The sequence below is a fragment of the Camelus ferus genome, chromosome 3 (assembly GCF_009834535.1).
Source record: "Camelus ferus isolate YT-003-E chromosome 3, BCGSAC_Cfer_1.0, whole genome shotgun sequence".
NCBI lineage: Eukaryota > Metazoa > Chordata > Mammalia > Artiodactyla > Camelidae > Camelus > Camelus ferus.
Genome location: NC_045698.1, coordinates 92527704 through 92551043, shown reverse-complemented (window position 1 = coordinate 92551043; position 23340 = coordinate 92527704). Strand labels below are relative to the sequence as shown.

At 52.4% G+C, this 23340-nt stretch overlaps 1 protein-coding gene across 3 annotated transcripts in view; it reads left to right on the top strand.

The window, feature by feature from the left end:
• The window catches only part of FSTL4 (follistatin like 4), a 379618-nt gene that overhangs the window by 235150 nt on the left and 121128 nt on the right, over positions 1-23340 (top strand). For all 3 annotated transcript variants that reach the window (XM_032476734.1, XM_032476733.1, XM_032476732.1), the window contains exons 5-6: positions 13938-14131; positions 16703-16826. In XM_032476734.1, coding sequence (XP_032332625.1) covers positions 13938-14131; positions 16703-16826 — 318 coding nt within the window. The remainder of the gene's footprint in view (positions 1-13937; positions 14132-16702; positions 16827-23340) is intronic.

The window sequence follows — 23340 nt, the reverse complement described above, 5'->3', positions numbered from 1 at the left end:
AGAATTGCTGGATACCCCACGCTCTTAAAAATCTTACCAGGACATTACACTCATCAGACAGAGCACCATTAGTGGGGAAAACACAAATCAAGGTGAGAGTTGATTGACTTATTTAACTGATAGCTCCTGTTTTTATTAGGGAACATTAGCATCATTAACTGGAGGGTTTTGAGCCTCACCAGGTTTCTCAGATTTGCCCTTTTACACAGGAAGTTTTTCATCAAATTTTGACATGCCATTTTCAAAGCCCAACCCAAAAGGAGACAGGTAAGCATCCCCCGAGGCTGAGGCACAGCATGCTAGTCCCACGGCACAGGCAGACAGAACCTCACCCACAGGGACGCACACAGGGCACCTGCCCACAGCGCCGGGTGTGAAGAGCCCCGAGCCGTGGCCCCATCTGGCTGCCCCCAGGTGTGCTCCAGGCTGTAGACATCCTCCTTGGGAGAATCCTGGAGGGTCCCTATCACTCCCATCTCCTGGGGTGCAGAGACCTCTTAAAACACCAAATCCATTCTCATGCGGGATAAGGCAATGAGGAGGCCATTCTTGGGAGATGAGAATTTAGGAATAAAGAGAGCAAGGAGCGGGCTGAGCAATTTCCCAGCGTGTGAATCTAATGAGAGCCAGCGCAGCTGCAAATCCCACTGCGGTGTTTGGGGAGCAAACAGAGCAGACAGCGATATGGCTGAGCTGTGTCTGGAATAACTCAATTTGCTGGAGGAGGAGGGGCTTTCAGAGCAGCAGAGGAGCCCTACCCTCGATTCCTCTTCAGTCCCCACTGCCCCCCCTTCACTGTCGGCTCCCGGCGACTCATTGCCAGGCTCTGGGTCTGGACGGGAGCCAGGACCCCTGTGACCTCCCCCTTCAGCTCAGACACATCCCGCCCGGAGCCGACTTTCACGGAGACAAACGTTTCTGGGCTTCCTCCACAGGCTGCCTGAATTTTGCTAGGTTTCCAGTGTGGATAATCCCCAGATCCTTGCGTACATGCGGGGAAGGAGAGCCTTCTTCTCCTCTGGGCAGCTCAAGCCCTGGAAATACCCCAAAGCTCGCCCCAAAAGGCTGTTGTTCTGTCTCAGAGTTGTTGTAGAGTTTTGTTTTGCTTTGTTTTGACCTGGGATTTGCTGTCAATCATACAAGTCCGAGAGGTTCGGATAAATCTTCAAACCCCAGGAAACTTCTCCGAGTCATCTCAGATCTAAAAACCTCTGTTCAGGTAATTCTGTCTGAAATGCCATTTCCTGCCGAGCCTACAGAAAGTCATGAATCCCCAGCTTAGAGCACACCCTGGCTTCTGAGACCATTCTCAGGCAGTTTTCCTGTAATACCTTCCCTTCTAAAGTAAATAATCCCACGAGCCCAGGCAAGCATCCACTGGTGGAAATGGGGAACGTGTTCCCACGTAGGCAGCTCTTTCCTGGAGACCCTAGTTCAACGGCATCGATTTGCAGTCCACACACCCCTCATGCCCAAGGGGGAGCGTCTCTGCTTGTTGCCTTTAAAAGCCAGTGGCTCTCTGGCTTGGCTCAGAAGCTGAGGATTACTGGGTCTGAGCAGACACCCCCAGACAACCCCAAGGAGAGGAGAGAACCACAGGCCGTGCCAGGCATGTGAGACACCAGCTCAGAGTCCTCTCCATCCCAGTCTCCTCACCGGCTGGCCCTGCCCAGGGGCATCCCACAAGAACAGAGCCAGGAAAGAGCCCAGTTCTGGAGAAGGAGGGAGGCAGGTCCCGTGTGTCCTGGTTATGCAAACAGGGGGCCACTTGTCCCCAGTGGGATGGACACGCCTTCCTAGGGCCAGGCAGGGTCCATGGCCAAGGGGTGTGACCCTGCACCCTCTGTCTCCCTGGGCTTGGCCTTCACAGGCTGGGCTTGTGCACAAGTACACATGTGTACACGGCACATCCCGAGGCTACACACACGTGCTCAGGTGGACTCCCACAATGTTCCCACTGTCCTTTAAAATCTCAGAACCAAGGAGTGTCAACGGGAGAAAGGCCACCACCTCACACCCATTAGGATGGCTACTATCCGTAAAACAGAAAGTAAGTGTCAGCAAGGATATGGAGAAATCAGAACCCTCAGGAACTATTGGTGGGAATATTAAATGCTGCAGCCACTGTAGAAAATGGTATGGCGGTTCCTCAAAATATTTAAAATAGAATTACCATATGATTCAATAGTTCTACTTCTGGAATCACAAGCAAATTCCACTTCTGAGTGTATATGCAAAAGAACTGAAAGCAGGGTCTGTAAGAGACATTTATACATCCATGTTCATAGCAGCATCGTTCACAGTAGGTGAAACCTGAAGGCAACTCAGTGTCTATCAGCTAGTGGGTGGATGAGCAGAATGTGGTGCTCATACAAGAAATATTACCCAGCCTTAAAAAGGAAGGGTATTCTGACGCATGCTACAACAGAGATGAACCTTGAGGACGTTATGCTAAGAGACATAAACCAGAGACAAAAAGGTAAATACAGTACAAGTCCACTTATTTGAGATGTTTAGAATAGTCAAAGCCATAGACACAGAAAGAAGAATGGTGGCTGCAGGGGCTGAGGGGCTGGGAGGAGGGGGACGGGGACAGAGTTTCAGCTTTACGTATGGAAAGAGTTCTGGAGACAGATGATGGTGATAGTTGCAAGTATTCTGAAGGTATTTAATACCACTGAACTGTACACTTAAAATGGTATATTTTATATTATGTTTTATATTATTCCCCAACAATAAAAAAGTTGGGGGAAACCAGATATTAGTTGTTCACATAGATGATTTGTCTTTAACCCTCTCAGACCCGAAGCCGCCTTTTCATAGCAGATATTCCATAACATCCCTGTATTATCTTGAAGTGAATATGTGTCTTAACCAGAACTGGGATATAAAGGGAAAATATAGGAAAACTCGTGGGCATAAAACATGCCTTTCAGTGTGTAACTGTTTGGACACCAGCTACACACACCGACTCATAGTGTCAGACGTCAGCCCTGGCACGTGGGTCCTGTGAACACAGAGGCGGCAGAAGTAGCCTGTGACAGGCATGTGAGGTTGACAGTTTGAGTACTCAAGTGACATTGCATCTAGAGGAGTGAGTCTCCAAAATGGTGAACAATTCTTGATAAAGTTGAAAACCGAATTTATAATATACAGCATAGGTGCCTCTTTGGAAAACCCTTGCCAACCTTGGCGGGCAAATAATTTGTGTGTAACATCATGTTAGGTTCTAGGAACAGGAAAACAGTGACTGACTAGATCTTTCACTCCGTGACCGTCCAGCGGGACATCTGAAAACTTGTATGAGATGCCAGCCCAGCAAAGGTTTGTTGGGCAGGACTGTACTACAAAGAGCGGGATCCCTAAGGTCCCCGGCCCCACCCATTAAGTGCTGGGAATAGCTCCGCCCCTTCCTGGGATCATTTATAGAGCTCCTCTCCTGTGTTGTGAGTTCACACAGAGCCAAGTGTTCACTTTGCCTGAATGTCAGCCTCACCCTGGCTCCAGGAGTCTGGTCCCAGGCACTCACTGAGCCAGCAGCAGCCTCAGACCCTGCTGTGTCTCTGGGCGAGGTCCCCCTCAGCTCAGTGGCCACTCAAAGACCACAGAAGCTCAAAGCTCAAAGCTCAAAGCAGCAGCATTTCTGGACATCATCGACCCCTGAGGAGCTGAATTTTCCACATCTGAGTAGCAGGATTCTTCCCTTTGTTTAGCTGCTTGGAGGGCTGGGGCCTCCACGCAATTCTCAGGAACAAAACTGATGAAATTCCAGAGGAGGGGTGGTGCCCACTGTCTCCCCCTCATCCACTCCAGTGGCCGCCCCCTGGTCCAGCACTACTGCTTCTCCACTCGGTGCTGGTGAGGGCAGTGTGGGGAGCGGGCAGGAGACTGAGCTTCCAGATGGGGCAGTGGAGGAGCCGGAGTCTGTAAGGAGCCAGTGTCCTCCTTCTAGAAAGCATGGATGACTTGGTAGGGAACCAAGTTATATGGGTTTCCCAGGAACACAAGAGTAAAAACTAAAGTTCTTAATGCTGGGAGGGCTTTAGCATTTATTCAAGTTTTCAAACATTATCTTTTCACTCGGGGGCCACCTGATACATGTGCCAGTCAACCTTAAAAAGTCTATGTGGATCCCTCTCCCAGGAATCCAACCAATTTTGCTTTCTCTAATAGGAATGGAAGAGAGCATTGTAAATGTCAAACGGCAGATTGTATAGCAACATCAATAGAACTAGGCATTCATGAGCAAATGTACCATTTATCTAGCAAAGCTCTGGGTGGTTCTGTTCATTTAAATTACCTGATGCTGGGTGAAAATCGAGATGAGGTTTCGTCCGCGAATTCAGGCGCAGGCTGAGGTGGTTGCTTCCACCCAGCAACTGAGTGGAAGTTGCTCTTGTGCAGCAGCTGGGGAAGGGGGGGTGTGGTCTGCATGGTGTGTGTTGGGCCAGGCAGCTCAGAAGGCCAGGTGGAGCCTTCGATGTCCATATCCTCTCTGTGGGCCCAAAGTGGACCCTATACCTTCAACCCAGAACATTCCAGATGCTGGAGTGACAAATAGGACAGTCCAGGAAGAAGAGCAGGGAACGCTGAGCAAGAACAGTTGGTCAGCCTGATGCTGCGGCCCTCTTTGGAGTCTGGGACAGTAAAGGGCTGCTAATGAGTGTGGTAGGCATGTGGTTGGGAGTGGGGTTGGGACTAGTGAGTGAGGAGGGGACTCAGGTGGATCCTGGAGTGATGGCGGGTGGGAGGCAAGCCCAGCACCCTAAACTATGGGCTGGCAGCAGCTAGCCCTCGTGGCCCATGATGGTGCCCACTATAGTCCAAGGCCAGTTCTTTAAGAGACTGAAGACGCTCAACACAGGACGTGCAAAGTCACAGTCTGTGGAGAAGATGAGCAGAGGCAAAGGCTAAACAAGAGTGTGTGGCTTGGAGCAGGCAGAAGCTCCTTGGAGCTGGGCCTTGCAGAAAAGTCAGACTTAAAGAAAGGGCCTTCCAGGAATGGGTACGTGGGAGCCACTCTGCAGGCTGCTTTCTGCAGGTAGTGGGAGGGGCCAGGAGCTGCATCTTAAGCCACGGGGTAAATACCTCCCCAGGAGGCTTGAGTGTGGCGATAGTGACTCATCTGCTCAGAAGTCACAGGCCCCAGGGGACAGCCAGCAGGCAGTCACCAGGTGCCATGCCTTTGAGGACACCTGTTTGTGTCTGTTTGGGGATTGTAAGGAAAACGTATCATGTGTGTGTAAGAATCTCCAGAAATTTTCAGAATTTTGTGGCTGGATCAACACCATCAGTAAAACTACATTGTATTAGTGAAAATGTATCCTAAAGATAAGCCCGTTGGTTTTGCCATTTATTGTTAATTAAATTTTCCCAGAAATGGCAGCAGAAAGATTGTTAACGTTCATGAATTTACATCAAGTTAAACATCTGTTCCTCTTAAGCTAAACTCGAATAAAGTTACGGCGGCTCATAAATTAGACCGGGGAGTGAAATGCATCTTGCTCTTTGCTCGGCTTAGCAGCTTCAAAATAGACCTCAGATTGGTGCACTGCAACTGAGGCCGTGTAATACAACCGCATTCAGCTGCGATGCTGGTGCCAGACAATTAAGCTAAGTTTTTGCTTTGGGGGTGAAGATCGCAACTTTGTCTGCGGCAGTAACATTATTTCTCAGGCCCTCTGGGGACAATGTGGGAAACAGGACTGCTGATGTTCCAGTCGGGGTTGGGAAGAGCCTACTCATGAGCGGGCCCAACAGCAGCCAAGAGATTGTAGGCACATCTGGTCTCTTCCTTGGGCCTCTCTGGGGGTTCTCCCAGGTGAGGGTCTCAGGACCTGAGCCTAGGGGCTGGGCCTCCCTGCCAGGTCCAGGAAGGACTGGAGTCTCGAGGGTGTGGCTCAGGGTGCTGCTGGCTGCTGTGTGCCTTCTGAAGGGAGGGCCTGTGTATGGCTTGGGAAGGGAGCTGGCCTCCACACCCCCCCCATCCCCGGTCCCTGTCCCCCCATCCCCCGCATGCTGGCGTCTCAGAGCATGGCCCGCCAGCCCCTACCCAGCACTTCCTTCCTTCCCATCCACCTGCTCCTTAGCCCACATCCATCCCCAAGAGGGATGGCTTCTGCTAACGGCAGAGGAGTTTGTGATGTCGAGTAACCTGTGCCCTGCAGTCCCCTGTCCTGGAAGTTTGGGTTTGCAGGGGACTCTGGAAGTGCAGGGCTGCCCCGGTGAGGGAAGGGCCAGCACGGTGGAAGCCATCAGGGGTGGGGTCTTCGTGGGGGCCTTGGGATCCCCCATCATGACCCCTCAAAATTCTACCCATGTTTAAAGCTCTTGCTGGGAGCACAGAGGATCGCCAGGGTCAGCTCTGTGCTCAGTTACTGATCAGAGCCTCGGTATGGAACTGGACCTTTCCTGAAGCTGTGCCATGGTTGAATTCACCCTCAAGGCCTTCCCACCTGGGCTGCTGTTACAAGCACAGGCCCCCCGCCTGTCCTTTTGCAGGGCTGTCCTGACCGGTGGTGGAACCAGAGGGCAGAACTCTTCATCCTCCTCTTCTTCAGAGGCAGGCCTCAGGAGCTGCATGTGCCCCCCAGAGGGGTTCAGACAAGCCATTTTCCATGGGACCCAATGTCTAACGGGACAGCCGCCCCTTTGTGGCTCACAACCACCTTCCCCTCACCACCCCCTACCTGGCCATGCCAGATTTCACTCTGGCCACTGTTGCAGGTTTTGGGGTGCCCCACTAGTGAGGTAGCGTCCATACACACACCCCAGCTAAATGTACCACACACTGGAGCTGCCCCTCCAAACCCATATCTCACGTACACCCTGTACTTCCAGGAGCTGATACAATGGATGACATAGGCCCCCAGCCCTCTCCAGAGTTCCAGACCTCCGTCACTGTGGCTCAGGATGGCTGGGATTGTCCTCTCCTCAGGGCAGGGCTGCAGCCCTTCTCCACCAAGATTCCACTGTCATCCATTCAGCAGACATTTAATGAGCACCTTCTGTATGCAGGTGCCTGGACCGGGGGCTGGGGTCACACCTCTGCAGCAAGACAAGGCGCAGGCCTCGAGGGGCTCCCATGTAACAGGGCAGCCTGACCCCAACAGTATGGGAGTAACAGGGTGATGCCTAGGGACAGTGCAGAGACAGAGAAGAATGGGGCAGCACGCCAGGAACTCTTTAGATGGGGGTGAGATGTTGGAGAGGGAGGCAAGCAGAGACAGACTCTCTCCAGTCCCCCATACCACTCCTCCCTTCCTGGTGCCAGGTGTCTCCATCACCCCCTCTCCTGCCTCCAGGTGCCTTCATATCCAGGACGTGGGCCTATCTGGGGCCTTGACCACACAGCCTGTCTCTCTCGGTTAGAATCTGAGCTCCCGGCTGCCTGGCTGGCATCTCCCACCTTGCCCACGTGGTACACCCTTGACTCTTGGGAGCGAGCAGCCCCTCCCACACCTGGGACCGGAAGCTTTGCCTGCCACAGAGTAAAGACCATCCCTTTGAGGCCCAATCTGGCAGGGGCACACGTGGCTGATGGAATATTCAGTGTCTCCTTCGCTTCTCTTTGTTTTGCAGTAGAAAGTGTGCCCTTGATGGACGTTTAATTCCAGAGGCTGCTACCTGCTTCCTATCTCTCTTGGCTCAAAAAATTAAATGCGGGTGTGCCTGTGTTTCCACTATAATAACCTCCCTCGGAGTGGAGAGAGTGTGGCGGGAAGAGGAGAACATTAGAATCTTCAAAGAGGGACAATTATGGAGGGAACTAGATTAATGAAGGTGTCATAACAGCTTAGCCAGATCTGCGGCTGACCTTTCTCGTGGAGAACAGGCTTGATAAATGTGGTTCATTACCAAGTTCTGACATGAAAATAGGATCACACTGTGGGCCCCTCAGCAGGCTGATCAATATTTTATCTGCCAGAACAGGCCTGGTCTGTGAGCAGGAGGAGCCCCACACACGCGTGCCGGCGGGAAGCCTGAGGCCAGGGCCGGGGGCTGGTCGCGCGGGGCCGGCGCCACCACACAGAGGGCAGCCCAGCCAGCAGGAGGGTGGCTGGGCCCTTCCACGGGCCTGTTGGGGATTCTCATCATGGTCAGGTTGACCGGGACATGAGCCTCGATCCCTGAGAGCAGAAATGTTCCCGGAGATGGGAAGGGAGGGAGGAAGGCTTCACTGATTTAGTGGCCTCCTGTGCCAGGCAGCTGGGCATCAGTGACGGGGACAAAGGCAAGTGCTCCAGGCCCTGATTCAGCTGGGGCATCGAACCCTGTTCATACAAAGAAGCCCTCAGGCTCTCCTGGCCACGTGGACGCTGTAAAGTCCTCTAACGCCTCCTGTTATGTCAGGACCCTGTAAGGTGGTCAGAGCTCTTATTGCCTCCATTCTAAAGTAAGAATTGGTCAGGGACTCACAGCCGCTCAAAGACCGGGCCAGAGGGTCTCCTGACTCCTGTCCAGTGCTCTGTCCAGCTTGCCATGATTGTTACAAGTGGAGTTGGTGTCAGGTGGACGTGGCAGCCTCTGAAGAAGTCTGTCTCCCCCTTAAGACCCCAGGAAAGTCACCCTGGCTTCTTAATGATTCTGCCCTGGAGCCACAGGACTGGTTTCTTAACCACATTCACAAGCATTTAACACTGTAATGCCACATGTTTGTCTGTCCAGTGCCGTCCCAGCGGCTTGGAGCTTGCAGTCCCACAGAGGGATGTAACAGACGCTGATAACACCCCATCCAGATTCCCGCAGTCAACCCAGACGTTCCGTGCAGCTTTGGTGGATTATTCCCGGTAACACTTGTAAATAGCATCCAACCTCATCGTCAGCCTGAGGGCAGCCTGGCCTCACTTGGGGAGGCCAGAAGTGCTGGATCAGACGGGGGTTATGCCCCGGGAGCAACCCTCAGCCGACAAGGGCTGGAAGTTGGCGGAAGGGCACCCTGCCCCCTGGGATCTCAGTGGAGCAGCTACGTGTTGTGCTCAACTTCATCTCTCCAAGGTCCCACAGGCTGAGCTCCAGGCGCCCTCAGTGGCACCCCACCCTGTGTTGGCCTTCCGCCCTCCCCAGTCTCCCTTCTTCCTTCCTGCACTTCTTAGGATCCTCCCCAAAGGCACTGCTCACCCTCCGTCCTCCTCTCAGAGGCTGCTCTGCAGGAGCCCAAACTAAGACAGGTCCAAGTCTCGCACAAAAGAACATTCCATAGGTATAGGGAGGACAAGTGAGAAAGTTGGAGGGAGGCGGTTCTCTGTGTGAGTGGGAGGGTGCTGAGCGAGCCCCACAGGAACAGAGAGAAGAGGAGGGGAGAGAGCCCAGGAGAAGGCACCAGCAGGCCTGCGTTGTCGGATTTGATCAGAGCACGGTGAGCGCTGGGTCTGCAGGCATTTTCCCTGGGACTCTCCAAGCCTCATCAGAAGGCTTTGACTTGGCCAAGCTCACCAGGGAGACCCAACAATCCCCATGTTATAATGAAGCAAAGTTTTCTTTACCTAGAAACCACCAAGATACAAAGGATACACTCAATGACTTTCCAAGCATGTGGTTAGTACAAATCCTTAGTCCTGCCCACACATGCAGCAGGTCTCCTACAGGTCCCGACTGGGCAGCCCCAGGTGAGCTCGTTCAGGGCACAGACCTCAGCATCATACACAAACATCCTCCTCTCCAGTCTCTGGAAGCCCCACCCTCCCTGGATCAAGAGTGAGGCCAGGCCATAGAGTCCTTGGCTCCAGGCTCCCAGGACCGGCTGGGCTGGGTGTTGCCTTTTTCACCATCGTCATCATCAGCCCCCATGGTGGGGGCACCTGGGAGGAGTGTTGTGGTCCCTAGGCCTCTGCCGTCCCCCCTCCAGGGACCTTCCCTCCAAAGGGGAGGAGCACCAAGAATTCTGAAGCGGGGGGATGCCAGTTTAGATCGGGCCATGTCTCAGCAGCAGCCACAATGCAGGAAAAGAAAGCCGGGTGGAGATTCAGGTAAACAGCCCTGGAGGGAGCGGTAAATGCCACCCCTACCCCCACCCCCAGGGTGACCTCTACCCCCACCCCCAGGGCAGCACGCTCGCTCGCAGAGCCAGTGCTGCTGAAGTCGTTTCTCACTCCACCCTCAGCTTGTCGTCTCCTGGTGGGCTGGCCAGGTGGGTGGATAGTGATGACCTGCGTGACCATGAGAAGGACCAGGCCCTTGGGTACTGAAGCTCTTGCCCAAATCGAGTAAAGGAAGAGGAAGGTGTGAAAACAGAGGCTGTGTAGGTGGGGCCTCTGGCCTGAGCAGCTGACAAGGCAGCCAGGGCTGGACTCACAGCTCAGGGTCACTTGTGCAGGGGACCTGGCTTCACCTCCAGCCAGTTTCTGGGAGGGAGATTGTGGGTGATTTGTTTTCTTTCTTTATACTCACCTGCACTTTCCAAGTGATTTTTTGGGTTTTTTTGTTTTGTTTTGTTTTGTTTTGATGAATATATGTTTCCTTTGCAATAAGATAAAGGTTTAAAACTGGCAGTAGGGTAGGAACCTTTAGCTAGAGACCAGCTCTGGCAGGTTCACAGATGTCCACGCTCCACCTCTGTGAGCTACTTCGTCTGACCCCACTGTGTGATGAGGGGGGATCATGAATGAAAAATTGAACCTGGGACTGAGTAAACTAGTGCTTTTACGTGCCTAGCTCAGAAGCTATGCATTTTGGAAACCAAGAGGGAAGGCTTTTTTTGAAAGGGCAGTCCTTGCTGGAGATGAAATATCTAAGAACTTGATGAGGGAGTTTGGATTTTCGAATCTAAAGTGCCCATCTCCACCGGTGCAGAAATGCCACCATTACGGTGTCTTTCCTCTGGTGCTTATGGACCCTCCAGAGCTGGAGGGATATTAGAGGAGCTCAGGAACGTTGGGCCAATGATTTAACTATTTGAGGCTGAAACTCACATAAAGTACAACTGCTCCTGGGATGAAGAAGGATTTCAGATTCTCTTCCAGGAGCCACTCGATGTATGTCAGGACCCCTAAGTCCAGCAGTCACCAGGCACAGTGAGGTGCTCGGTAAAGCAAAGGACAGAGGAAGTTTTGCAAAGCATGATCTGTAGGGCCTGGCTTCCTGACTCAACTCCATACTTCCCTCTGGCCTTGTCTTGTGCCCCCTTCTACCTCGCTCCAGCCCAGACACACCAGGTTCCCTGGGGCTCCAGGCACACGGTGCCACCAGCTTTGCCCCTGCAATCCCTGCAGCCTGGCACTCCCTTCCCTCTGCCACCTCCTCCCACAGAACCCTCATCCAGCAGGTCTCATCCTTAGGGAGACCTCCTTCACCCTGGCCTCCTTAGCTCTCCCTCCATGGGCCCTCTGATGCCCAGGGCGGGAAGCCCATCGTATCCTCAGTGTGCCACCCAGCATCGGGCACAGAGTTTGTGAGTCAATACTGGTAACAGGAAGGGAAGGGCGAGGCTGGTGGTCTGGCCCTAGCAGGAGGCCAGAACAGGGACTCAAGGAGCTGGCCCTGAAGACGGGGGACACCCACCCATTCCCCCAAGTTGATTTCTGATCATGTCCATTCCTTCCTGACCAGGAGGCATGTGCTAGGAAGTGGCCAAGGTAGAGAAGCCACAGTGAACTCACAGTGAGCTCTGGGAATGTAATGGGGACAGAGCCTGGGGAGGTTGACGCAACCCACCCAGCAGGACCCACCTCCATGGTTCTCCTGGGATGCCAGTGTGGGAAGTGCTGTCTAGCTGCAGACCCCTGGCCCAGGGCAGCAGGCAGCTCAGAGGAGATCTGGGCCCACCAAGGGCTATAAGGAAGATGGGGGGCTGGTTGGGAGGACCAGCGAGGATGAGATGCCTCTGCCCATCTGACCTGGTGGGGCACATCCTTCGGGTGGCCCTGCTGGACTGTGTTCTTAGTGTGGAGCCTAATTGTATGCTAGCATTGAGTCGAGCCTCCTATCAGCCCCATATCCATCCACTGTGTGCACAGGCTCCCCGGCCTCTGGGCATGAATGCCTGTCCCCAGGAAAGCCTGACAGGCCCTCCAGCCCAGGTCCCTGGGATCCTCCACCCAGAGACTTCGATCACCATATCCACCAGAGCTTCTGTCTTCACTCACATACCACATCCCACTTCTGTCCATAGGCCAGGACTGGTTTCACCCCCTTGGAGGCTAGGGGACAAGATTTGGGCAAAACTCTTCTCATCCTTTCCCCAGACTGACCTTTATGTAGGCTCAGGAGAATGGCCCAGACGTGGCCTACCACGTCTTCCCCTGGGTGGGAGCGTGTTATCGTGGGACAAAGCCACTATTTGCAACACTGTGCAGCGGTATGGACTTAAGAATCACGTTTGCCAACTGGGGACCCTAAGCGCTTCCAGGAATGGCTATCCTACCTGGCCAAAGAGGGATGCCAGCAAGCTTAGGGGGAAGGGCGAGCTGGTCTTGTCAGAGCAGGAAAACTCTCAGAGAACAAATAGATTTGATTATATTGAACACAGCAATTGATTTTTTTTCTAAATAAACATGCAGGAGGAAATGGTAACGGGCATCTGTTTCTGACAAGAATCAATTGACCACAAGTGGGTAGAAAATTTCAAAACACAAAAAAGCACAAGAGAAAGTGGTTGGACCGTCCAGGCTTGTCCGGTGAGGGAGGCAGAGAAAACAGATTTCCCCGTTAGCCCTCTCTGCACCAAGCAGCTTCCCAGTTCCTTGCTCTTCAGCAAATGCGGTTCCAATAACTAAGGGAGAGAGGAGCTATGATTTTCTGAGCGCTTACTCAGTGCCAAGTCAGTGCTGTGCCTTTTATATGTATATCTTATTCAACTCTCCGAACACCCCTATATGGGCGGCACCGTTCTCCCCACTTCACAGATGAAATCACTGAGGCACCTTGTACAAGGTACACATTCAGTCTGCACAGCCAGGACTCAAGCCTGGCGGACTCCAGAGCCAGTGCTCTCCTTCAGTGCTTTATACTGACTCTCCAACCCTGAGTTATTAGCTGGTGCCCAGAGCTGGCCTTGGAATTAAGGGGAAAAACTCCAGACCCCAGACACTCCCCTCCCAACAGCGCACAGGCTTCGTCCTGGAATGGCTGGGGAGGAGCTCACACCTGTTCTCTAGGACTCAGCCAAGCCAGGTGCTGGAAGCACATACTCCATCCCGGGAGATTAGGAAGTGGGGCTGGAGGGGATGCCCTGCTCTGCTAACAGCCTGGCAGCCCCTATTCATGGTGCAGTCCTGCAAGGAAACACCTCGTGGCCCGTTACCAGCAAGATAAACTATGTCACGTCGCGGTGCATCCCAGGCCTCATTTGCTAAAACGCTGCGTGGTTCTGATGCTGCGAAGCGAGCACACCTGTGATAAAAGGCCTAAGAGTAATGGGCTGTGGTGCCTCGATTTTAATTTCTTAAAGCTGCCTTTTGTTTCTTGGTCGTAGGCTTGTGTACACATGTCCATTTTTAAGTACTCCAGCTCTGGGAGTGTACCTAATTACTGTAAGCAGGGCTTATTAGTCCTGTTAACTAGACCTCCCTCGTCTACGAGGCCAAGGATTCCAAAGCAGCCTTTAAGGTGGGATTAAGGCAAAGACGAGCTATTACGAAATGGAATTGGGGCCGGCTTTCCTCAGGCAGCTGTGGGGCTGCCGATGGGAGTTCCCCCGACAAATGTCCCCTCCGTCTGGCATCACTGTGTCTGGCATGGAGTAGGTGTTCAAGAAACATTTCCAAGATGAACAAACAGGCTCTTTCCAGCATTTGCATCATATGTAGCATGTATCCAGGGCTCAGTAAATATTTATGGGATGGACTGGTAGGCAGATGATGAACCAGCCCCATCTACTCCGGGTGCAGCCTGCACTACACGTAGTGGGTGCCCAGTGACTGTTTATGGGTGGGGTGGATGGACGTTCTCTGGATACTGAGGGAGGAGTCTCGCTGCAATAACCCCATCTTCTCTTCCAGGTGACCCATGCACCATGGCCAACTATGCCCGCCTGAAGAAGGTCCTTCTGGCACTGCAGACCCGCCTGCAGCCGCTCCATGAAGGGGGCAGCAGACAAGACCCTGCCTCCCAGAAGCGCCTCCTGGTGGAATCTCTGTTTAAGGACTTGGATGCAGATGGGGACGGCCACCTCAGCAGCTCTGAACTGGCCCAGGTGGGTATAGCACGCGGTGGAAATCACATTGCAGAGGAATGAGGTGTTCCATGCAGTGTGTGGACCAAGAGAAGCGGGAGAGCCACGTGGGGAGAGTCCTTTGTAACTGACTCTGTAACGAGCCGCCGAGGAGGCCCCGCTCCTGCAGGAAAAAGCCGTCTCCCGGGAGTCAGAGCGCCTGTTCAACCCTCTGAGAATATCTGACAAACAGAACCATGTCGCTGTCTCCTTCCCACCAGCCACATTTAGCCAATATTTACAAACAAGCTCTGAGGCCCTCTCAGCTAGCTGGCAAAACACTTCAGCGGGGCTGGGCTCTGATGTTTTCATTAGGAAATAAGTCTTTTCTTCCTGAGTCTTTCACTTGCCTCAGCAGGAAGGTTAAAAGGAAGCAGGCTCATTTCCACCACACACTTTTGGAGCGGTAACCCGGACATCCCCAGGTCCTCGCCCCCTTGGACCTTGCCACTCTGCGACGTCCAGGCGGCAGCAGCCCACGGCCCAGCCTGCTTGCTTGCACGGCGTACGTTCTCAGTAGGTGACAGTGATTATCATTAGTATCGTAATCACCTTTATTGTTGTCACTGTTTCCTCCTTGAACATTTCAGCCACCCTCTGCTCTGAGGTGGGTGCTACTGTTATCCCACTTCACAGATATTTTTAGATAAGGAAGCCCCGAATCCAAGAAATCAAGCACCTTGCCTGAGGAGTGCGCTGCCTGGGACATGATGAACTCAGACAAAACCCAGGAGGGCAGATGTACGAATCTGGACCTGCTGTCCTCCCAGTACAGGGGGCACCATGGGGGAGGGCTCCCACCCCAAGACTCCATTTGATCCCCTCAAGGTCTGTGGGGACAGCAGGTACCCACAAAACCTCAATACTGAGCAATCACCCAGACACTTCACCACACAGGGTCCCCTTCTCGAGTCCAGCCAGTCCAGAGCCTGCTTGCAGGGAGCACGTTGGAAACCAGGGATCCTAAGACACTTGCAGACCTCACTCTACTCACCCACACCAGGGCAACACATGCAAACCCATCCAAGGCCTGTGCCCCAGGAGGCCTCCCAGGCACAGGCCAGCCTGCATGTCACCACCTCCATCAGCCCTCAGCCCCCAGCTATGGCTAAGACCCCAGGGGGCAGTGCCAGGGACCCACAGCTGACCCATGCTGCTCTGGGGAGGGCCAGGTCCTGTTAGTTACAGTTACCTGCAGGAAGAGCCATATGGCCATTCCCCTCCTGCAGGCTGTGTGGGGTGCACCAAGGGCTGGCAGCTTTGACTCGCCCTGGACAGAGGCAGCTAGGGGTTTGTGGCACCCCTGGCCCACATGATTCCTGGGTAGCTGCCAGGTAAACAGAACCTTCCTGGGCACGTTGCTCTAACCTGGCCAGGGAAGTGCCCCAAGGCACCTGAAGCCATTAACAAGCGTGGTAATTGGACTATGATTTCCTCTTTAAAATTTAATGTATTTAAAGTCCATTTCATAAATCTGCCAAGCAGGGCCCTGCTAAAGGGGGCCTTTCCTTGACACTGAGTCAGAGGCGTCAGGGAAAAACGTGTTGATCATATGAAAAGTTAATCAATTTCCAATGCAGAAATAGACAAAGGGAAATTTTCATCTTTGGAAGATTGATTTCGGGCGTTATGGTTGATCTCCCTTTTATCGAACACTCTTACTTGCTGGGTGAAGGGTCATTTTTTTTAACATTATCACATTAAATTGCCTTTAATATAGCAGGCCCAGCTGAGACTGTTGAGTAAAGAGAAAATGCCTTTATTCCCCTCCCCTCACCCACCAAGTAAAATAAAATCATTTTCTTTCTTCTGAGATTGTCCTTGCAGGACTCTAGTTCCAGACACATACACCAAAAGGTGACTGGTCAGGCTTGGGGGGCCTCTGAGCCCTGCAGTCCAGGCCATATCCTGAGAGGACTTCACAAGGGCCTGCCCGTGGTCCCCAAGACAGAATCCCAAGGGTGGTGGTTTGCGTTCCTGGCAGGAGAAGGCAGGAAGAGATGGGGGCTAGGCCTAGGTCAGCAGAATGGCAGCTTCCTCTTTTGTGGGCTGTGCTGTGGCTAGGAGGCACTGCCCTGAGGTTGGTGAGGACTGGTAGTGGGTGGGGAGGGGTGCACTGATGGAGCAGGGACTGTCCAGCTCTACACAGCTGGGAGCTGCTGAGTTCAGCCACTGTTTGCTGGGGTTATTTGATCAGGTGCCTTCTTTTCTCTTTCCCTATCTATAACACGAAGGGGTAGACCAGGTGACTGCAAGGATCCTTCACATCTCAGACCATGGTGTCTGTTTGCCCAGACAGGGAAAAGACCTGAATGCTAATCCCTACTCAGCCCCAATCACTGTGTGACCTTAGGAAGGCCCCTTCCCTCTCTGAGCCTGTTTTTTCATCTATTAAACATCAACCGTGGCCCTCTGAGCTGTTGCTGGAGTCCTCTCCCCTCCTGCCCCACCAGGCCAGTGACCACAGTCCCATTTGGCCTGAGCCATTTACCAACAATGCCCACAGCTCTGAACTCACTCCTGGCTTTGGCCTTGCTCCCTTCTCACCCACAGCACGTGTTGGAGGGGCAGGACCTGGAGGAGGACTTCCTGGGGTGCTCGCCAGACGACCTCCTGCAATTTGATGACTACAACAGAGACGGCTCCCTGACCCTCCACGAGTTCTACACAGCCTTCCGTAAGTCAGGCCCCAGCTGGGGCTCCCGGTGGGCACAGGTCCCACACCAAAATGATGTCAAGGGTCTGGAGTCTGTCCTTGGTTATTTCTAAGGTTGCTTTCTTTTATAGGTGAATGCAGTTGAATTTGTTTTGCAATAAGCCTGAGTTTTAAGAAAAGAGTAAGGTGGGTGGGAGAGGGGGGACTGACTCTGCTCCCTTTGGATAAGGGCTCTTCTCACTGCTGCTTTTGTGTGGGGAACCCAGGACTGAGATTTCAGCATGATTGGGAGGGCACTTCTGATCTCTGGGGGATTCCATGACTGCGTGTGGAGGGAGCAGATTTTAGGATATCCTCAGATAGTGCCGCGGCCCCGTCGGGGAACTGCACCTGGGGGCAGATCCTGCAGGAGGATCCTGGAGGCTTGGCCAGGTAGGAGAGGGAGAAGTCACTAATAAGGACGATGGAGAGTGAGGATCCAGCTTGAAGAGAGGCAGGGGAATCCCTGGAGAAGGGAGAAGAGAGAAGAGAGATGCTCTATGTGAAAATAGAGGAGGTGCTCGGAGTGGGCCTGCGCTGGGGTCACTGGTGCGTACAATGCCCTGGTAGGATGACTTAAGGACCTAGGTCATCTCCCTGAGGTGCTCCTCCAAAGATGACCACATGTGAGCCACAGCTGGAGCTGGGACAGGGCTTCTGAGAGATGCAAATGCAAGAATGAGCCCCAGATAACTCAGACAAGGTCAGCAGAGAGGAGAGGGAAGGCGGTGCAGAGCCCTAACTCAAGACAAGAGGTACCAAGGAGATGAAGCCCTTTATGTCAAACAGCATTCAGGCCCTGCTTAAAGCACGTAGTGTGTGTGCCCTGTGTGAGGCGCACTTGGACATGACCTGCAAGCTCACAGCTCCTAACTGCAGGCCTGGAAATTGGGGAAGCAGGTATGAGATCCCCAGGGTGCCCTGAGTACTCTGAACTACAGGTCCGGGCATCCTCGGCCCTGACCCCAGTCTGTGCCTGCAGTTCCATTTTTCAGGAAGACATTCCTGCTTCGTGTTGACACCTCTGTGTGCTGTTGTTATCCCCGATATTCACAAGGCCTGAGAAGGAGCCCTCGTGATTTGTTGGCAAGAAGGGGTCTTGTGGCAGCTAGGAGAGGTACTCATATACCCTCAGAGGAGAGAATCGAGTGTGATTCTTCCTTGTGGAAAATGTCCGTGAGTTTGACGCACAAGGTGCCTTTCCACAGCAGTGTCTATTCTATTTCTATTACCCAGGACCAAAGTTCAACCCCCATTTGCAGGGCTCTGCTTGATGTACAGTGACTGGGTGTGGCTCCCCATCTTCCTCTTTCCTGCCTCCGTTGAAACTCTTACCTACAGGTAGTGATTCATAATTAGGTGTGAATGCCTGAAAGGCTCCATCTGCTGTGGGAAGTGTTTATGGACTGAGGAGCTTACTCCCTGAAATAAATCTCTAAATTTTAGAATGTACGGAAGTATCAGCAACTCTGGAGACCTAGCTCAATTATGAGGCGATTGTTAGATTTTTCAGGACTTCTGCAAGGCAAACAGTTAAACAGTCAGTAGCTTTCAATCAGCCACAGTGGGAGTATTTACAACATAGAAATTTACACAGGTGCTGCAGAAGGGCTAGGCCATTTTTTCCCTCAGGATTGCCCAATGTTAGGCACAGACCTGCACACTCTGGGAAAGACTCTCCCTCCCCTCCTTCCTCAGCATCCACCCCCTGAAATATCCTTTCCATCCACCTTCCCTGAACTGATCCCCCTTGATGATGCTAATCTCACAGATCATGAACCAGAAAAGAGCAGACGTCGGGGAAGGTGACAGGGCAAGCAGCCCCCCCATTAGGGAAGCAGCAGCATGCTGTCTGGGGACAGTTCTAAGACATTCCCAGCAATGCTTTGTCTGCAAAATGCTCAGGCCCCTCTGCAAAAGGAGTGAAGGAAAAGATCAGTGCCTCTGAAGAGCCAGGGCCAAGGCTGGGCTTTAAGGTTGTCACCACTCAGATGTCCCATGATGGCATCATCATGCAGAGAATGGCGCTGGTCAGGCCCCTTCCTGGTACCTGGTGCCACAGAAGCCTCTGACCCATGAGCCTGCTTCCTGGGAACTAGTCTGGGGCCAAGCAGGAGCCATTGGCTCTGCTCTCGAGGAAACAGCAGCATCCCTGATGAAAGACGAGGCCTCCCTGATGAAGGTCCTTATAAGCAGGAGCTCCCCGTGGAAAAGAAGAGGAGTCATCTTCTTCACCTCCAGCCATAGGTCTCATGCAGAGAAACGTGCTGTTTCCCTCTTTCCTGGATTATTATTTGAAAAGCTTTATAATCATCATTTTTAAAGCAAACTAGATTCTGCTGTCGCCTTGGACTTGTTTTGAACCAGGCAGCCAAACCATTCATCACAGCTCAACCCAAATAATAGATATGCCATAAAATGTAAACTCACAGCCATTAAGGAAGCCGCAAAATGAGTTAACCCGACTGTAAAGGCCCAACACTCGGCCACTCGGAGCACATGGGATCAGTGGTTTTTCAAAGTCACAGGAACTCTAAGCTAAATTCCCATCGCTCTGGGAATAGATGTATGGTTCAGTGAATGTTAAATAGTAATTGAAATGAGACATAGAGGGACAACTTATTACCCAGAAATCAGTGGCATTAAAGAAACCTCACTAAAACTCAGAAAGTAATATCTCAAACGTTTCAGCAACAATATTTTGGATTTAATTTTCAAAACTGGAGTTGGCAAAGGTTGAGACTTTAAAGTTGTATTTTTCAGTTTCTGTTTTGCCAGGATCCTTGGGTACCAGGCAGGGTGGGGTCTGTGGGTGACTCCTGGCACATACTCGGTTGCTCTATTTAAGGATGGGTTTGGAGGCCTTTTCCCTGGAGAAGTGGATTGTGTTTACAAGATTTTAGTGTTTGAGCCAGGGAAGGAGGGACGGTCTCCCGAATGTCTTCTTATGCAGCTGACCTCACTGCAGCTGGGCTGGTGTTTGCCATTGTCTTCAGCTGGCTGAGGGCAATGCCACCAATCTCAGGGCTGGCGGCTGCCATGCCCATTTGAGCTGGTTCATGGTGGGGCTGCACCCTCCTCCTGGCTCCGCAGAACAGGTGACCCTCCCCAGGAAAAGTTCCCTTAGCCATGGAAGTCAGTTCAGCCTCTTTCTGTTAGAAGGAGCAAAGGCTGTGAATCACCCATCTCGGTACACTGATGGCAGTGAAATGCGATGGTGGCCTCTCTCTCTTCCTCCATCTATCACCCGAACATTCTCGTCCGGTTGCTTTTGGCTTTCCAAATCACAGGCTGATCTAGGAACTAAAGACATAGCGTCCTCTCGGAACGTGCCTTCCACCCTTCCTTCTGACCCTGCCCCACAAAAGCCACAGAACCAGTGGTCCCTGCTGTGAGGCAGAGACCCGGGCTCCAGGGTCACTGGTGAACAAGATGCATGCCAGCCCTGTCTGTTCATTGCCAGAAATTAATCTAAAAGTTGCTCGCTTAAAAATCTTTTCAATAATGCATGTTTTGACGCTTTTCTGGATGCTTGGGCTGGGATCACGGGAAAAACATGTTGTTTAAACGAGGATCTTTCTCTTGCTTTAAATTCATTATAAGTTTCTTCTGCTTTTTAGAAAGATACTTGTCCTTTTAATTAATCCTATGAGAGCAATGTGCTGGTATGTGAAGGAAGGATTTGTGCAGTTAACAGTGCAGGATAAAGGGCTTCCCGTGTGAGCATTCCTGGATCACGGATACATAGTGTGCAGGAGGAGAACCCATGTCAGGAGGTCAGCAGGGAGCTGACCGTGGGAGTCAGACGCCCTCCCTCAGATCCAGGCAAGCAGGAGGGAAAACAGCAATTTAATCTGACTATTGCAACACTTCTGTATCGAGGGCAACTCTGGAAAACAGAGGAGGTGGTCACCTGGTGAACTTACAGCTGTTTTTCTGCCATTGTTGCTGCATAATGAAAGGATGGTGCAGCTTCACCTTGCAGGCCGTTATCCTCCAGAATGTATGATGCCTGCACAGACCAGACCCTGTGCCAGACACATTATCTTAAGTCAGCCCTCACAGCCACCCTGCGATGAACAGGATGGTAAAATAAAACAACGGCAGCTATCCCTCCCCGGGTCTGACTAACTGCTTATCTGTGTGGGGTGAGTTCAGACAGGGAGCTCCGCTGGCGAGGATACTGGTTTACCTTGCTTCGTTTGGTTCCTGACTTTGGGATAGGGAGTAGTGAAATTTCACATAGCATGGGGTTTATCCAAAATTTTACCTGTATCTATTTGGCTCTTGAGTTTTGGAGAGTAAGAGTTACCTGTGCACTGGTTTCAGTGTCGGCTGAGGCTAAGTCTATCCTGTGATGACTCCCCTAACCCCAAAGGGAGAGAAACTGGTTCCTTCACACATGACTTGCAAATCAAGTGGCAGAAAAAACTGATTCACTGCCCTTGGTGTTTCATTTGCTCAAAGGCATAAAATGGCTAAATTGGAGGCGCCAAAAGAGGAATTAGAAACTGGAAGACAGAGGAGCTGTCTCACCACTCCCTCCCAAGGACAGAGGTGGAGGTGCTTTCTCCTCATCTCCAGTAGAGAGAGGGACTCCTAGGAGGCTTCGACGTGAGCTTGCTATGTGGCCCTGCAGCCAAAGTGACTGTGCCATATGAATGGTTTTTTACTTGTTAATATCGCTTTAGTTAGGAATGAAGTCTTACTACTCAAGTCGCACAAAATGAAACCTAACATTTATCATATGTCAGCACTGTGTATTATGTCCCAGTTTTACAGATGGAAAAAAACTGAAACTCAGAGAAGTTAAGTAGCTAACATAAGTCACACAGCCAGCAGGTGGGAGAACCAGAGCTGAACCCAAATGCCTGATTCCAAAAGAGTCTCATGCATCTAAACATACTTTGCAACTCATCAGCACTCTCTAGAAAGGAGATTCTCACTGTCCCCACAATGGGTTTCCCTGAATTTCAAGTCCCAGCTCAGTGGTCTCTTCCTCCAGGAAGTCTTCCTTAATTCTCTTCCCTCTACCAAAATCCATACACTTTCCTCTGTGTGCCAATGGGCCTGGGTTCATCTCTACACAGTAACAAGACTGTGGCCTGGTGGTTGAGTGTGGACTGAGTCTGACCTGGTTCAAATCCTTGTTCTGCCATGTTACTAGCTGTGTGATCTTGGAAAGGTCATTACCAGAGGTTAAGCTGAGCTTTAAGTTCCTTATCTGTAAAATGCACATAATAACCACCACACAGGGTTACTCAGGACTAAATGAGATAATGCATGTAAAGTGATTAGAATGGTGCCTTGTATATGGTAAGTGCTAAGTAGTCACTAACCAGGCAGGTCAGTGATGGAGGTGAGACGGTGATGATGAAGATTTCTGTGTGTTCCCAGACCCTCCCTCCCTGCCTCCGTCACTCTTTGCCACATTATTGTCATCCGGCCCACATTAGTCCACAGGCTTCATGAGGCCAGAAAGTGTTATGCTCATGCCTAGCAGGGAGTCTGGCACCTGGAAAGCCCTTGGTAAATCTTTGTTCGTGAGGAGGATGAAGTATATGGAGAAATAAATACACCTGGCAAGCAGAGGGATCCAGACACAATGTGACTGTCACCAAGGGTCCCAGAGGGCCTTTACCTGTCCCCAGGGGAAGCAAAGGAAGTACCTTGTCGGGGCCCCAAGCTGGGACTGCTGGTGGGCGAGCACCAGACAGGCCAGACCAAGCCAGAGGGCACCCTGGGGCTGCCCCAGCAGCCCAGAGTCCCTGATCTGCTGGAGGAGGGACTGGGCTGTGAGGTGAGCCCCTGATGCCACGTGGGCCTAATGCTCCCTTAATGAAGACAAAGCTGTTTGTCCCATTGAGCTCATTCTGCTCCAGGGCCACTAACTGCCCTTGTGCCTCCTCAGGGTAAGTGTTCTGCTAGGTCTCCTGCTCACTGCCCACTTTCCTCCACCCCTGACAGCTGCGTGTGGAGATGAGGGCTCCGCTCAGCATTACTCCTCGGCCCACAGCCACATCCCCAGTGGTGGCAGCAGACCCCACTGAGAGAGGTCCAGGCTCAACCCCACAGCTCCTGCCCTCAGCTAGGAGGTCAGCCTTGCCCTCTCTGTGAAGAGCTGTGCACCTTGGGGAATAATTCGTTAGCACAGAATGTGGGTCTGCACTTCTTCTCAGACTCTGGCACAGGCCCTGCTGGGCCTCCATGGCCACCTCCCTCCTGCCTGAGGCCACATTACAAAGCCGACACCTACAGAGGAGGACACAGCATGTGCTGCTGAAAACTGAAGCCTCTGGCAGCTTGAGGCCCCCACGCTGGGCCCTGCAGTCTGAGAGGCTGGCCTCTGGGTCAGAACCACTAAGCACTGAGATCCCAGCTCCCCGACTCAGGCCAGCCCCAGGAGAGGCAGCAGCAGGTTACTGGAGCACGTGGGAAGACTGGCATGTCTGCCCTGGCGCTGGTGTGGGCCAGGCTCGGAAAGCAGGGAGCGTCT